General features: G+C 41.3%; 2 protein-coding genes and 1 pseudogene across 2 annotated transcripts; all 3 read right to left on the reverse strand.

Annotated features, from left to right (window-relative positions):
* Positions 1 to 742: 742 nt before the first annotated feature.
* LOC122324579 (zona pellucida sperm-binding protein 4-like) lies at positions 743 to 2,633 on the reverse strand. Its single transcript, XM_043219110.1, has 8 exons — positions 2,221 to 2,633; positions 1,961 to 2,148; positions 1,789 to 1,886; positions 1,560 to 1,717; positions 1,298 to 1,490; positions 1,081 to 1,228; positions 938 to 1,010; positions 743 to 847 (listed from the first exon to the last, which is right to left on the reverse strand). Exons 1-8 carry the CDS (start codon positions 2,600 to 2,602, stop codon positions 780 to 782), a joined length of 1,308 nt encoding a protein of 435 aa, XP_043075045.1. The 5' UTR covers positions 2,603 to 2,633; the 3' UTR covers positions 743 to 779.
* A 2,001-nt stretch (positions 2,634 to 4,634) lies between these two features.
* Positions 4,635 to 6,429, reverse strand: LOC122325521 (annotated as a pseudogene).
* A 4,456-nt stretch (positions 6,430 to 10,885) lies between these two features.
* LOC122324575 (zona pellucida sperm-binding protein 4-like) lies at positions 10,886 to 13,134 on the reverse strand. Its single transcript, XM_043219107.1, has 8 exons — positions 12,355 to 13,134; positions 12,094 to 12,281; positions 11,922 to 12,019; positions 11,693 to 11,850; positions 11,431 to 11,623; positions 11,214 to 11,361; positions 11,071 to 11,143; positions 10,886 to 10,993 (listed from the first exon to the last, which is right to left on the reverse strand). Exons 1-8 carry the CDS (start codon positions 13,103 to 13,105, stop codon positions 10,917 to 10,919), a joined length of 1,686 nt encoding a protein of 561 aa, XP_043075042.1. The 5' UTR covers positions 13,106 to 13,134; the 3' UTR covers positions 10,886 to 10,916.
* Between the last annotated feature and the right edge of the window lie 725 nt (positions 13,135 to 13,859).

The following is a 13,859-nucleotide window of genomic DNA, read 5'->3' on the forward strand; positions in this document are numbered from 1 at the left end:
GACACCGAGGACTGAGGGCCTGGTCCGCACAGCAAGCCGAGGTCCCGGAGTCCGCGTGCAATGGCGTCGCTCAAATTAGTTGCGTGGTTTGAGTAGTTTCAGTATCTGGTGGTCGTATGCGCAGACACAACTGTCGTTGGTATCCATGCCCTACGAAATTTTGGCGGAAGCATACAAAATAACGTCTTGAACAAACAAAAAACACCATTTTTGGTTCCGAAGTGGCCGCTGCGTGCTACTGCTGTGCCGCCATCTTGGATGAATAATAATTGTAATAATAGAATATAACATTGACACTCCTTGAAGTTTGAATATTAAGTGGTGTAAGAAATAAGTGGTTTTTGCAGCATAGCATCCTGTTAAATTTGTTTAAAAAAAAAAAAAAATACCTAGAGAATTGCATTAGAGCACCCCTAACACCCCATACTGTACATGCAGTTTGCAACTCAGGAATTTAGATACATTCTTAGAAACTCAGTTTCAAATATTCATTTGGATCCCAAACACATTTGAGTGTTTGCACTAATGAGTGTCCATTTTATGGTTAAAGTTGACCCACCCAACTTCGGTAACAAAGACGCTTGCAGATTTCCCCCATTGGTAAATGTTGAGGGGGCCCATTTGAGAATTCAGTTAAGGAGCTTAATTGTACATTTTTAAAGTCAATTCAGACACATGGAATCATCAAGCCCTCTACAAAACTCTGAGAACTAAAGTGGCTCTGTACAAAAATAAATGACAGTTTAAGGTCTTTAATAGTTTATTAAAATGTTGTGCAGTCATGGAATCAGTCTCATTTCTCCACTAGAAACCACAGCACTGTCAGTTGTCACAGCAATAGCTCTTCCTTGAGTGGAAATAGGAAAAAGGGAGGAAAGAGTGAGATCCAACAAGTAGCCATAGATTAAGCAAAGCTAGCGTTACAGAAAGTACTCACGTTTCCTGGCGCAGCTTTGCTCACAAGAGCCAGAAGACGGATGGCACACCGCTGTACTGCAGTGGATGAAGATCTGAGAAGCAAAGCAGGAGCAGAGATTAGGTCAAGAGGCTCAGTGAAACACTGGTAAAGCGGGGGCATACCGTTTCCTGCAGAGGAGCCAGTGAGGTTGGATCTACAAACGTAAACATCTTCACAACAAAGCGCTTGTAGTGGGTCGGGAACTGCACACCAGATGATCCAGTTACTGGAACCAGCGTGGTCAGATAACGGTCATCCTGGTAAGGGCATCTGAAAGGGAAAGGAGGTCAGAAAGGGTCTCCCTGCACACCAACTGGATATAGTCGGCTGTACGCTCACCCATCAATCAGAAGGTCCCACTGGGGCAGACTGAGTGGACTGGAGGTGGAGGTGGCCCAGCAATGTCCCAGCATCAGGACAATGTTGGGGTCTGTCCTCTCCATAATGTGCACTTCAACATACACGGGCTCCCGCAGGACTTTTGTGACGGGATAATCAGCGTCACTGTAGTAGGACGTGTAGGCCTCATCCCCTGAGGAACAAGACTAGGCTTTAACCAGAAAGCGCTGCAACCTGGAGACACATGGGACACAGTACTTACCTTCAGCACAGCCCTTGGTGACACACTGGCCATTGGCCAGTCTGAGCTCCACCCTGAGAGGTCCAGGAGCAGCTACTGGTGGAGGTGGAGGAACAGAATTGACCTCCACAACCAGAGCTTCCACAGATGTTCCAGAGTATCTGCACTGGAAGAGAAGCCTGGACAGAGACAGACAATCAGCTTGTAGCACTGGTCATAGATCATTCTTAGCCAGTCATAGACCACTTACTCAAAGTGACTGTCCCTCGTGATGGATCCAAGTGGTCCAACGCCAACTTCGTATGAGGAGGTCATTCTGTTCTCATACACCACATATCCACTGTCCTCCTGTAAACAGCAACACCGTTAACATCCAGTCAAATCGTACGCGGTGCAGAATAGAGCCAGAAGCAGCTGCTCACCATCATACTCGTGCCACATGCGGTCACAGGGAACTGGTATATAGCAAAGGAAGGTGTGGAATCCACAGGAGCACAAGGTGGGTCACTTCCACCCAGTAGACGAACCGAATCCAGACTCAGTTGAGGCACAGTAACATCTCTAGCCACCACTACCACAAACTGACCATCTCGAATACACTGGACAGTCACTAGAACAAGGTACAAGAGCAGGTTAACACCGAGTCAAGTTACAGGCAACAGAATTACCCCGGAAGGCTTACCTGCCCTTCCATAGAAGCATTGCTGCCCATCAAAGCAGCAGTTGATAGCGTTACACTCAGCACCACTGATCCCAGGTTGTCCACATGGGATCTGATCATAATCAGCTACAGTACACTTATCAATGGGCTCTGTCTGTGCCACTGGCTTCTGAAGGGGAAACTGCTGGTTAGGTTGTTGAACCAGCTGGCTGGGTGGCTGCTGTTGAACCGGCTGCTGAACCCACTGGCTCGGTGGCTGTTGTTGAACCGGCTGCTTAACCTGCTGGTTAGCATTTTGAAGCATCAGAGTTTGAGAACTCTGGGGCAAATTACTCCACTGAGGAAAAGCACAACAGAGAGCACAAAGTGCTAAAAGCTCAGCCAACAACAAACTTACAGCCATGATTGAACAGCTAGGCACACTGTGGAGATGCTGGCATTTGGTCTTTTTGTACTCTTCAGGTTTCAGCTAATTAAGGATAGTCCCTGCCTCTTAATTAAACCCTAATTATTCTCCAGACCTGTTCATTCCAGTCAGAGATTATGCAGCTGTGTGATTCTCATTGATTCAGTTATCCTTATTAAATACTCAAAAACCCAAACTTGAGCGAAATTTAAAAAAGCATCGTAGTATTAATGCTTTTCTGCCGTTTTGAATTCAGCCTTGGTTTTATCCTTCATTAGCTGAATCCAGTTGTTGACATTTTGACAATTTTGATCTGTTTCTTTTCCAATACATGCCTGTATCTTCAGAAAGTTTGTTTAATATAGTCATGATTACGTTGAAGCTTTAAGTGATACTTGATCCCTGTCACCACAATAGCCACTCTATTCTTAAATGCTGCATTAAAATAATAACAATTATTCATATTATAAAGTAAAAGCTTTTAAAATATTGCACACAAAGCAGAATCAGTTTATCAAGGTGGCCTCTAACTCATGAGAAAATAAAACAGCTCAAATCTTTTAAACAAACATGTATAGTAACTTGTTTCTTTTCAGCTGGATGTTTAAGTGGTTCCCACAGAATAACATAGGTTTCAGGGGTAGAACTGGGGGGTATTCCAGAAAGCTTGGTTAACTTACCATTTGATAAATCATAACCTCTGGGTTGATTTACCCCAAACAGGCATACCATGAGTATGTCGGTTCCAAAACACCTGAGAAGAGTTAGCTTAATCAACCTCCAACTGGTTACCCAGAGTTAGTGCGCGTGCACGGTGCATGTAGAAAGACATTTTCAATGGATCGCCGATTTCACGAGTCACCATGGAAACTCAAAGCCAAAAAAAGAGAGCGGCGTATTTCACAGAGGCGGAGTTGGAGGTTTTAATGCATGCTTATGAGGAGTTAAAGCCAATAATATTAAAAAGAAGTAATACAGCTGCATCAGCGAAAGCAAAAGAGTTGGCTTGGCAAAAAATAACCGACAGAGTGAATGCGTGAGTATATTAAATTACAAATGTGGTATTGCGTCCCGTTTTATTATAATGACGTATGATTTATACATCCTTTTGAATGTTATATCACTATGAAAGCATTTACTTTTGCTGCCATTTATGTGTTTAGTTTAAAATAATAATGTATGTTTCTTATTAAATAAGGTGTAATCCTTCTGGAGCCGCAAGAAGTTTAAGCCAAGTCAAAATGAAACACAAAAACATTCTGCAAAAAGGTAATATTTGATTACACAATTACTGAACTATTATTATAACAGGATTTAGTATATTCATTCAGTCATGTAGCTAATAGAAAGAAGACTGAAGCCCGTCTAACTGGTGGGGGCCCACCACCACCTCCCCTCACCCCATCTGAGGAGCTGGCTCTGTCCCTTAATAAAGGGCGACCAGTGGTCGCTGGCATTCCAGGGGGCAGTTCATCACACACAGCATGCACCACAAGTGATGGTGAAAAAATGGTGCAATGTGAGTTTACCTCTATGATTTGTTTTATTTTTTTGTCCTAATAAATGACTCTCAATGGCTTTAATAGCTTTTTGAACAAGATAAATGTTTTATGTAGGCTTATTTTATTTAACTGCATATGATGTATAGGCTACTGTGATTTTAGACTGACATGTTGCTCTTCATGTACTATTTTCTTTGATAATATTGAGAATTTTATGGGTTTATTCTTATAGACACTGATGGTTGGATTGTATTATTGGACTCTCCAGAAAGAACACAGTCTGTCACAGTTGTAAGTGATTTGTTGTCAGGTACCTTTAGTTGCTTTTAGGTTTTGTTTTTTTTTCAGATAATGTATACTTGAATATTTTTCCTGTAGGATGAAGATGACGATGAAGAGACCACATCTGCTGTGACAGAAGTGGAAAATGCTGGTAGATCCACGGAGGTATGATGCATACCATTATAATGTATTGCCCCTTTTTGCATTAGAGTAACAAACTGTCATTGTCCTTTCACAGTACATACCTAGGGGTTTGCCCACAGATGAGGGTCCTTCAACCTCAGCACACAATCTAAGCAGGGTAACAATTTGTGTCCAGCTGTCCATATTTTAATTATATTGTCTGACCAAACAATCTCATTTCTTACATTTTTTCCACCTTTCCTAGTTGCCAGCAAAGGAGCTGTATAAGGTCCATCTTCAAAAACAAATAAGGAAAAGTGACATGGAGATGGACCTTATACAGCTTCAAATGGAAGAGAAAAGGCTCCTCGTTAAAAAAGCAGCACTTGAAATTGAATTACTGGAGCATCGCCTTAAGATGAGAACTTGTCTGAATATTCTGTCACAACAATCTGTTGCATGATAAAAGTGTTGGGTGTATGTATATCTGTGTATGTATAAAGCAACATAAAAAAAAAAACCTTTGTATTGAATTTTACTTTATTTTTTTTTCCAGAAAATAAAGAAATGAAGTGCCTGGCAGACCAGTGCAAAAACTAATAAAAGTAATTTTGACAGATCCTGTCTCTCAAAAGTCTCCCGTCTCTGTTGGCCTGTAGAGTCTGTAGGTGTTCCTCTGGGCCATCTTCCTCAATACAAGGAGGGTGGCTTCTCCTCTTATAGTGGCAATATTGTGAAGCACAACACAAGCCACTATAATGTCACATGCCCTCTCTGGACTAACCCGGAGCCCACGCAGACACTGAAAACCGAGATTTGAGGATCCCTATAGTCATCTCCACCTTGGCCCATGTTCGGCTGTGAGCCAGGTTAAAGCGTGTCTGTGGTCCAGGCTCAGGTTCAGGGTAGGGTGTCATTAAATAGGGCAGACAAGGGTATCCTCTGTCCCCAACAAGTAACCGTTGTACTGTCCTGTAATGATTGAAGTGTACAACACAAATATAGTAAAAAGGAAAAAATTAAAAAATGTATAAAGTAAAACATACCCTGCTGAAATGTCTGGCATAATGATGACTCGCGGAAAATTCTGGCATCATGCACAGATCCTGGCCACTTTGCCTCGACATTGGTAATTATTTGGGTAGCCTCACATATTACCTATGTAGTGGAAAAAGTAATGACTTTAATGATTTTAAGAAGGGAAAAAGTTAAGTTGTTACCTGCACATTGATACTATGAACAGATTTCCTATTAACATAGTCTCCCTCATTTATTGATGGAGCTTTAATAGGAATGTGAGTGCCATCAATGCACCCAATTACATTTGGAAACCCTGAAACAGAAAGTTATGGAAGTATGAAGTGTGTGTGCGTGCATAATGAATACATGTATAGATATCAATAATATGATTAAATATGCATCATAGATTTTACTACAAAGGACAAACCTGCCACTCTGTGGAATTCGTCTTTAATAATAAACAGAGGTTTATGGTCAGGGAACTGTACAAACGTGGGTAAGAACTGTTTAAGTGCCAGACATACTGAACGAACGGCTCGACATACAGTTGCCTTTCCCACATGCTCCGAATCGCCCACACTGTACAAAAAATGGCCAGACGCAAAAAATCTAAGTGCTATGCACAAAATGTTTTCTGTGCTAAGCGCAGAACCGCGGTTTGTCACATTTACGACATGGTTTTAAAAGACGTGTTAAATAAACTAAGGAATCTTTTGAAAAACGATAACGCTCTTTCAAATATTCATTGGGGTTTTGCAAACACGTCAATACGTGGTCTTATAACTCTCTCCCGACGAAAAAAACCTCGTATAAGTTGTGCTTCTACGTCCACAGGATCTTCCTCAAAAGGGCACGCCATGCTCACCAACCTTCTGAAACGAAGTTACTCTGAAACATACCCTGCTCCCGAGCAGGTTATCTTCAGAGAGTCAGTTGTTATGGTTACATACATACCCAGAAAGTTACCTCCGTTTTTGGAACTGAAAGTTGAGGTTATCCACGAACTTACCCTTAAACATACCCAGGTATGTCACATAACCTGCTTTCTGGAATACCCCCCTGGATTTATTCTGAAAGAAATGAATACTAGATTAACTTCACAAGTAAAGAAATTAATGACACAGAAAGATTAACACGCAGACAAGGTTTAGAATTTAGCATCACCTAGATTTTTGGTGGTGTAAATTTATCCTGAAGCTTAAATCTGCATATTTATTTAACTTTATGAAGGCCTAATTTTACAATGCCTACATGGTTTGTTATTAAACAAAATGTTGGATGATGACATTTGAAATTATTTAAATAAAAAATAATCCGCCAGTAGGTGGCAGTAATAACGACTGAACGATTCATTTAAACTGTTGATTCATTCAGGAAGGAAAAGAGTGCTGTGGCTGGCTTTGTAATGTTTTTTGTTGGCGAAATAGAGCAAAAACAAGCAATATGTTGTTGAAAAAGCAAGTATCTTAATTAACTTGTTTATTGAACTAAAATCACATTTGTAATCATCGCACTGAACTTGTGCACTAGACTTCATGTCTTGTAACAATACTAAAAAAACCCTTGACGTTACCAATAGATAAATTAGACTAATAAAACACTAAAAATGTAAGGACACAGTGACATATTCACATTATCTCCACAAATACCAATGAAATCAGAATCAAATCACTGAGTGAGGATATGCAAAACGGTTACATTAAGTTAAACTCAACGGATCTAACACAGGTTGTGTTACATAAAATAAAGAAAGGAACAATAACTAAATCCAAAACTTAATGTTTTACCTCAGGGTTGTTAAGCCTTCTCCGGATGAAGTAATCCGTGTTGATGACGTTTACTTCTCCTGCACGCGATTCGCGCCACAGGTTTCTTGCACCCACAATAAGTTAGTCTAATAAAACACTGAAATATAAGGGCACAGTCACATATTCACATTATCTCCACAAATACCAATTAAATTGAATCTGGAATCAAATAAGTTAAACTCAACAGGTCTCAACAAACTAATAAGATATAGCACCTAAATACAACATTGGCATTACTAAAGACTGTAAAGAACAAAAACTAAATCCTAAACTTAAATTTTACCTTAGAAATGCTAAATGCTAACCTTCTCCGGAAACTGAATGAAGTAGTCTGTGTATTAATGGCGTTTGTTTCTCACTCACGCCGTTTGCGCCACAAGGATCTTGCACCCACAATGCAATGCGTCAATAAAAATTACGGAAAAACACCTGTAAACTAAAAATACAGAAAATTCCTTCAGTTAAAAACAGAAGTTTTTACTGTATTTTTACTGATTTTTTTTAGTGTATGGTTGAAATTCTGCAGCAAAGTGATGACATTTCTGATTACTATTTGTGTGAACTCTGTATAGCTAAAACCGTAAACTCTGCACCTTAATACAAGTGTAGAAGAACCATCACTTCCACCACAAAAGAGTGCTTTCTAAGTAATCTCCCTGACTTATCTTAATTCTTTAGCATATCCAACAAAGCACAAAACAGAAACTACACACTCTTTTTCTAACACTTATGATACACTCTCTATTCCATCCAAACTATTAAAAGATTTACTTACAGAAGTCATAGATCCTGTTCTGACTGTTATTAATTCAATGTCATTTGGGGATATGTCCCCAAAAAGACTCTCATTAAGAAACCACCTCTTTACCCCAAAGGCTTTTTCTGTAAATTACAGACTAATCTCGAATGTTCTGTCAAAGATACTAGAAAAGGTAGTATCCTATGTTCATTCTTAGGAAAAAAATGGTCTCTGCAAGGATTTTCAATCAGGATTCAGGCATACCATAATGCTGAGACTGCTCTCATTAGTTACACATGACCTGCTTCTATCATCTGAGCGTGGTTGCATCTCGTTATTAGTGCTATTAAATCTTAGCACAGCGTTCAATTCTATCGATCACAACATTCTCTTGAATAGACTAGAAAACTATGTTGGCATTAGTACTTTGATACAATCTATATTGTTAAAAGCTCTATATAAATAAAAGTGGTTAATTGATTGAAACGCCTTAGCAAGGTTCAAATTGTATTTATTGCTATCAGTTTGTAGCATATGACTAGGTATCATATCATTTACAAGTGAAATATGGAGTACCTCAAGGCGCAGTACTAGGGCTGTTAACACTTTACATGTTACCTCTAGGAGATATTATCAGGAGACATGTTGTTAGCTTTCACTGCTATGCTGATGATACTCGGCTGTATATTTCAGTTGCAGCCCGGTGATACACACCAAATTAGTACAGTAACAGAATTCACGGTCAATATAAAAAAACTGGATGAGTAACTTGCTAAATTCAGAAAAAACAGAGGTGCTAATTATTGGACCTAAAAACCCCACAACTAATAATCTAGAACACAGTCTAACACTTGATGGCTGCTCTGTTAATTCTTCATCAGTTAGGAACTTAGGTGTGCTGCTTGACAACAATCTTTCCTTTGAAAACAATGTTTCTAGCATCTGTAAAACTGTTTTTCAATCTTAAAAATATCCAAATTACAAACTATGCTTTCAACATCTAATGCAGAAATATTAATTCATACAGCTAGAGTCCTTATTAGCCTGGTTCTGTCAACACTGCATTGGCAGACATCGAATAGATTTTAAAATCTTGTTAACTACTTATAAAGCCCTGAATGGTTTAGCTCCTCAATATTTGAGTGAGCTCTTATCACATTATAGTCCTGCAGGTCCACTGCGTTCTTAAAACTCTGGCTGTTTAATAATACCTAGAATATCCAAATCAAGTGTGGGGGGCAGATCCTTTTCCTCTTTAGTACCCAAACTCTGGAACAATCTCCCTAACACTCTTCGGGAGGCAGACACACTCTGTCAGTTTTTTGCACTCTTTTGACCTAGCCTACACAACACGCTAATACACTATTATTCAAATCCCTTAAAATGATTGTTAGGCGGCATTAATTAGACCAGCCGGAAACCAGGAACACTCCCCACAACACACAATGTAGAATGGTATCTACCCTAATATTAGACTTGTTTCTTTTTTATTCTGTTTCTCAGTTTGTATCCAGATCAGATGGTGGATCAGCACCAAGAGATGAACTTCATCGGAGACCAGAACACCTAGATGAGCACTGTGGACAGATCACCGAAACCAGACACACACAAATTAAGTCCTGTACACAATTTGACAGCTGAGAATATTGGTATAACCTCCCCCTTTACCTATTAGATGTAGCTAATTTTTATAGCAGTAATTTTGGAGAGTAGACTCATTTTAAGTAATGTATTCATCTGGTTTTAGCATAGTTTGTCAATTCTAGGTTCTGATCATTGATCAAATCATTTATATAAAGTGCTTCTACAGAAAGGGATCTGATATTCAGCAAACCAACTTTGATCATTTCTCTGTATTATAAACTTAAGACAGCTAGCAGACGGTCGGTTTAGCCACTATGTCTGCTTCCTGACCTGGGCCCTAGTTAGTCAAGCGTAAGCTTTAAAAGACTGTGCCATATTTCTAGAGAGGAGCGGCACCACCCCAGGAGGGATGAAGACCATCTCTTCAACAGGTCAGGTCTGTTCCTGAAATCTTATTCTACGGGCATCACTCAGACATCCAGCCATTGAGACTGTATAAAATGTTACATCTAAACAACTTGTTAAACCCAATTCCATCAACTTGGCTATTTCTGTCATATGTCCCAAAACCTTTGTGAATAAAATCTTGACCCCAAAGACTTCTAGACCCAACTACAAATCTCCCTTGTCAAAAACTCTAGATACTGTATTGTTCCTTAAATCTTGGAGGAATTCCACACATAGATAAGAAAAGATGTGTCTTGGTACTGTTAGTACTATTGGAGCCACATGGAGCAGACTACAAAACCTGGCCTTAGTGGAAATGCCTTAGCATGATTCAAGTTGTATTACACACAAAAAAAAAGTTGGTTATCATGAAGGGTCACAAGTCACTGCCTCAGCCTGCCCAAAATAAGGTTCAGAAAATACCTTCCTGCCATTTAAGTCATTGTCTCAGACACAGCTGAAGATAACCCTGTATTTTCAAACACCAAGGGGAACCATTAATCTTGAAAGAGGGCCTAGAACAGATCCTTGTGGCACATTACCAGACTTGAAGGGTCTCCAAGTCTGTTTGGTGCAATTAAATTGCAAGTACACAACTCAAGAATCCTCTTCTAAACCAAAACATGGAAGCGTAGAAAAATTTTACAATCCTAAGTTTTAGGACTTACACCCATTAACTGGAGGTTAGATGAGGTGTAGAACCTCAGTTTAGTACAAAAAAAACGGCATGGCATACTAGATTCTGCAGAGCCAAGTCAAGACCAAGAGACAAGTCTTTGTGGTCCAAAGTTTATTAAATACTACATTCACATGACCACAGTAACTTCTCCACTAGAAACCACAGTCTGCTGACTAGCGAGAGCCTCGACACGGGTGTCTCTTCCTGAAAGGGAAAGTGTGTCAGAGCAAATTCTCTCAAGGGAAGGGAGAAAAAAAAAAAAAAAAAAAAAAAGCCCTCACGTTTCCTGGTGCAGCTTTGCTCACAAGAGCCAGAAGACGGATGGCACACCGCTGTACTGCAGTGGATGAAGATCTGAGAAGCAAAGCAGGAGTAGAGATTATGTCAAGAGGCTCAGTGAAACACTGGTAAAGCGGGGGCATACCGTTTCCTGCAGTGGAGCCAGTGAGGTTGGATCTACAAACGTAAACATCTTCACAACAAAGCGCTTGTAGTGGGTCGGGAACTGCACACCAGATGATCCAGTTACTGGAACCAGCGTGGTCAGATAACGGTCATCCTGGTAAGGGCATCTGAAAGGGAAAGAAGGTCAGAAAAGGTCTCCCTGCACACCAACTGGATATAGTCAGCTGTACGCTCACCCATCAATCAGAAGGTCCCACTGGGGCAGACTGAGTGGACTGGAGGTGGAGGTCGCCCAGCAATGTCCCAGCATCAGGACAATGTTGGGGTCAGTCCTCTCCATAATGTGCACTTCAACATACACAGGCTCCCGCAGGACTTTTGTGACGGGATAATCAGCGTCACTGTAGTAGGACGTGTAGGCCTCATCCCCTGAGGAACAAAACTAGGCTTTTACCAGAAAGCGCTGCAAACTGGAGACACATGGGACACAGTACTAACCTTCAGCACAGCCCTTGGTGACACACTGGCCATTGGCCAGTCTGAGCTCCACCCTGAGAGGTCCAGGAGCAGCTACTGGTGGAGGTGGAGGAACAGAATTGACCTCCACAACCAGAGCTTCCACAGATGTTCCAGAGTATCTGCACTGAAAGAGAAGCCTGGACAGAGACAGACAATCAGCTTGTAGCACTGGTCATAGATCATTCTTAGCCAGTCATAGACCACTTACTCAAAGTGACTGTCCCTCGTGATGGATCCAAGTGGTCCAACGCCAACTTCGTATGAGGAGGTCATTCTGTTCTCATACACCACATATCCACTGTCATCCTGTAAACAGCCACACTGTTAACGTCCAGTCAAATCGTACGCGGTGCAGAATAGAGCCAGAAGCAACTGCTCACCATCATACTCGTGCCGCATGCGGTCACAGGGAACTGGTATATAGCAAAGGAAGGTGTGGAATCCACAGGAGCGCAAGGTGGGTCACTTCCACCCAGCAGACGAACCGAATCCAGACTCAGTTGAGGCACAGTAACATCTCTAGCCACCACTACCACAAACTGACCATCTCGAATACACTGGACAGTCACTAGAACAAGGTACAAGAGCTGGTTAACGCTGAGCCAAGTTACAGGCAACAGAATAAGCCTGGGAATGCTTACCTGCTCTTCCATAGAAGCACTGCTGTCCATCAAAGCAGCAGTTGATAGCGTTACACTCAGCACCACTGATCCCAGGTTGTCCACATGGGATCTGATCATAATCAGCTACAGTACACTTATCAATGGGCTCTGTCTGTGCCACCGGCTTCTGAAGTGGAAACTGCTGGTTAGGTGGCTGTTGTTGAACCGGCTGCTGAAGCCACTGGCTGGGTGGCTGTTGCTGAACCGGCTGCTGAAGCCACTGGCTGGGTGGCTGTTGCTGAACCGGCTGCTGAAGCCACTGGCTGGGTGGCTGTTGCTGAACCGGCTGCTGAAGCCACTGGCTGGGTGGCTGTTGCTGAACCGGCTGCTGAAGCCACTGGCTGGGTGGCTGTTGTTGCACTGGCTGCTGAACCTTCTGGCTGGGTGGCTGTTGCTGAACCGGCTGCTGAACCCACTGGCTGGGTGGCTGTTGCTGAACCGGCTGCTGAACCCACTGGCTGGGTGGCTGTGGTTGCACTGGCTGCTGAACCTTCTGGCTGGGTGGCTGCTGTTGAACTGGCTGCTGAAGCCACTGGCTGGGTGGCTGTTGTTGAACTGGCTGCTGAACCTTCTGGCTGGCTGGCTGTTGTTGAACCGGCTGCTTAACCTGCTGGTTAGCATTTTGAAGCATCAGAGCTTGAGAACTCTGGGGCAAATTACTCCACTGAGGAACAGCAAAACAGAGAGCACAAAGTGCTAAAAGCTCAGCCAACAACAAACTTACAGCCATGATTGAACAGCTAAGCACACTGTGGAGATGCTGGCATTTGGTCTTTTTGTACTCTTCAGGTTTCAGCTAATTAAGGATAGTCCCTGCCTCTTAATTAAACCCTCATGATTCTCCAGACCTGTTCATTCCAGTCAGAGATTATGCAGCTGTGTGATTCTCATTGATTCAGTTATCCTTATTAAATACTCAAAAACCTAAACTTGAGCGCAATTTAAAATAGCATCGTAGTATTAATGCTTTTTCTGCCATTTTGAATTCAGCCTTGGTTTTATCCTTCATTAGCTGAATCCAATTGTTGACATTTTGACAATTCTGATCTGTTTCTTCTCCAATACATGCCTATATCTTCTGAAAGTTTGTTTAATATAGTCATGATTACGTTGAAGTATTAAGTGATACTTGAACCCTGTCACCACCAAAACTGCTCTATTCTTAAATGCTGCATTAAAATAATACAAATATTCATTCATATTATAAAGTAAAAGCTTTTAAAATATTGTACACAATGCAGGATCAATTTATCAAGGTGCAAGTTTTGCCTTTTACTCATGAGGATTTTTTTTTAAATAAACATGTATAGTAATTTGTTTCTTTTCAGAGGAGGATTGGCCCCACCAGGCTTTTTCTGGAGAGGGAAAGGAATGCTTATACAATTACGTCTAAAGTTTTATTGCATCTCACAACTATGTTGTTTATGAAATAATGTCTATGCACATTTGTGTAAAACTATAAACTGACAATTTTTATATAGTCA

The sequence above is a fragment of the Puntigrus tetrazona genome, chromosome 20 (assembly GCF_018831695.1).
Source record: "Puntigrus tetrazona isolate hp1 chromosome 20, ASM1883169v1, whole genome shotgun sequence".
Taxonomy (NCBI): Eukaryota; Metazoa; Chordata; class Actinopteri; order Cypriniformes; family Cyprinidae; genus Puntigrus; species Puntigrus tetrazona.

What these genes read in the sequence shown, in the direction of transcription:
- LOC122324579 (XM_043219110.1), bottom strand. Translation starts at nt 2,602, where the DNA reads ATGGCTGTAAGTTTGTTGTTGGCTGAGCTTTTAGCACTTTGTGCTCTC. An exon ending in ATGCTTCTATGGAAGGGCAG is followed by an intron (nt 2,149 to 2,220) that starts GTAAGCCTTCCG and finishes ACCTTGTTCTAG; the next exon opens with TGACTGTCCAGTGTATTCGA. An exon ending in TGGCTCCTCTGCAGGAAACG is followed by an intron (nt 1,011 to 1,080) that starts GTATGCCCCCGC and finishes TTTGCTTCTCAG; the next exon opens with ATCTTCATCCACTGCAGTAC.
- LOC122324575 (XM_043219107.1), bottom strand. Translation starts at nt 13,105, where the DNA reads ATGGCTGTAAGTTTGTTGTTGGCTGAGCTTTTAGCACTTTGTGCTCTC. An exon ending in TGGCTCCACTGCAGGAAACG is followed by an intron (nt 11,144 to 11,213) that starts GTATGCCCCCGC and finishes TTTGCTTCTCAG; the next exon opens with ATCTTCATCCACTGCAGTAC. An exon ending in GCAAAGCTGCACCAGGAAAC is followed by an intron (nt 10,994 to 11,070) that starts GTGAGGGCTTTT and finishes TTTCCCTTTCAG; the next exon opens with GAAGAGACACCCGTGTCGAG.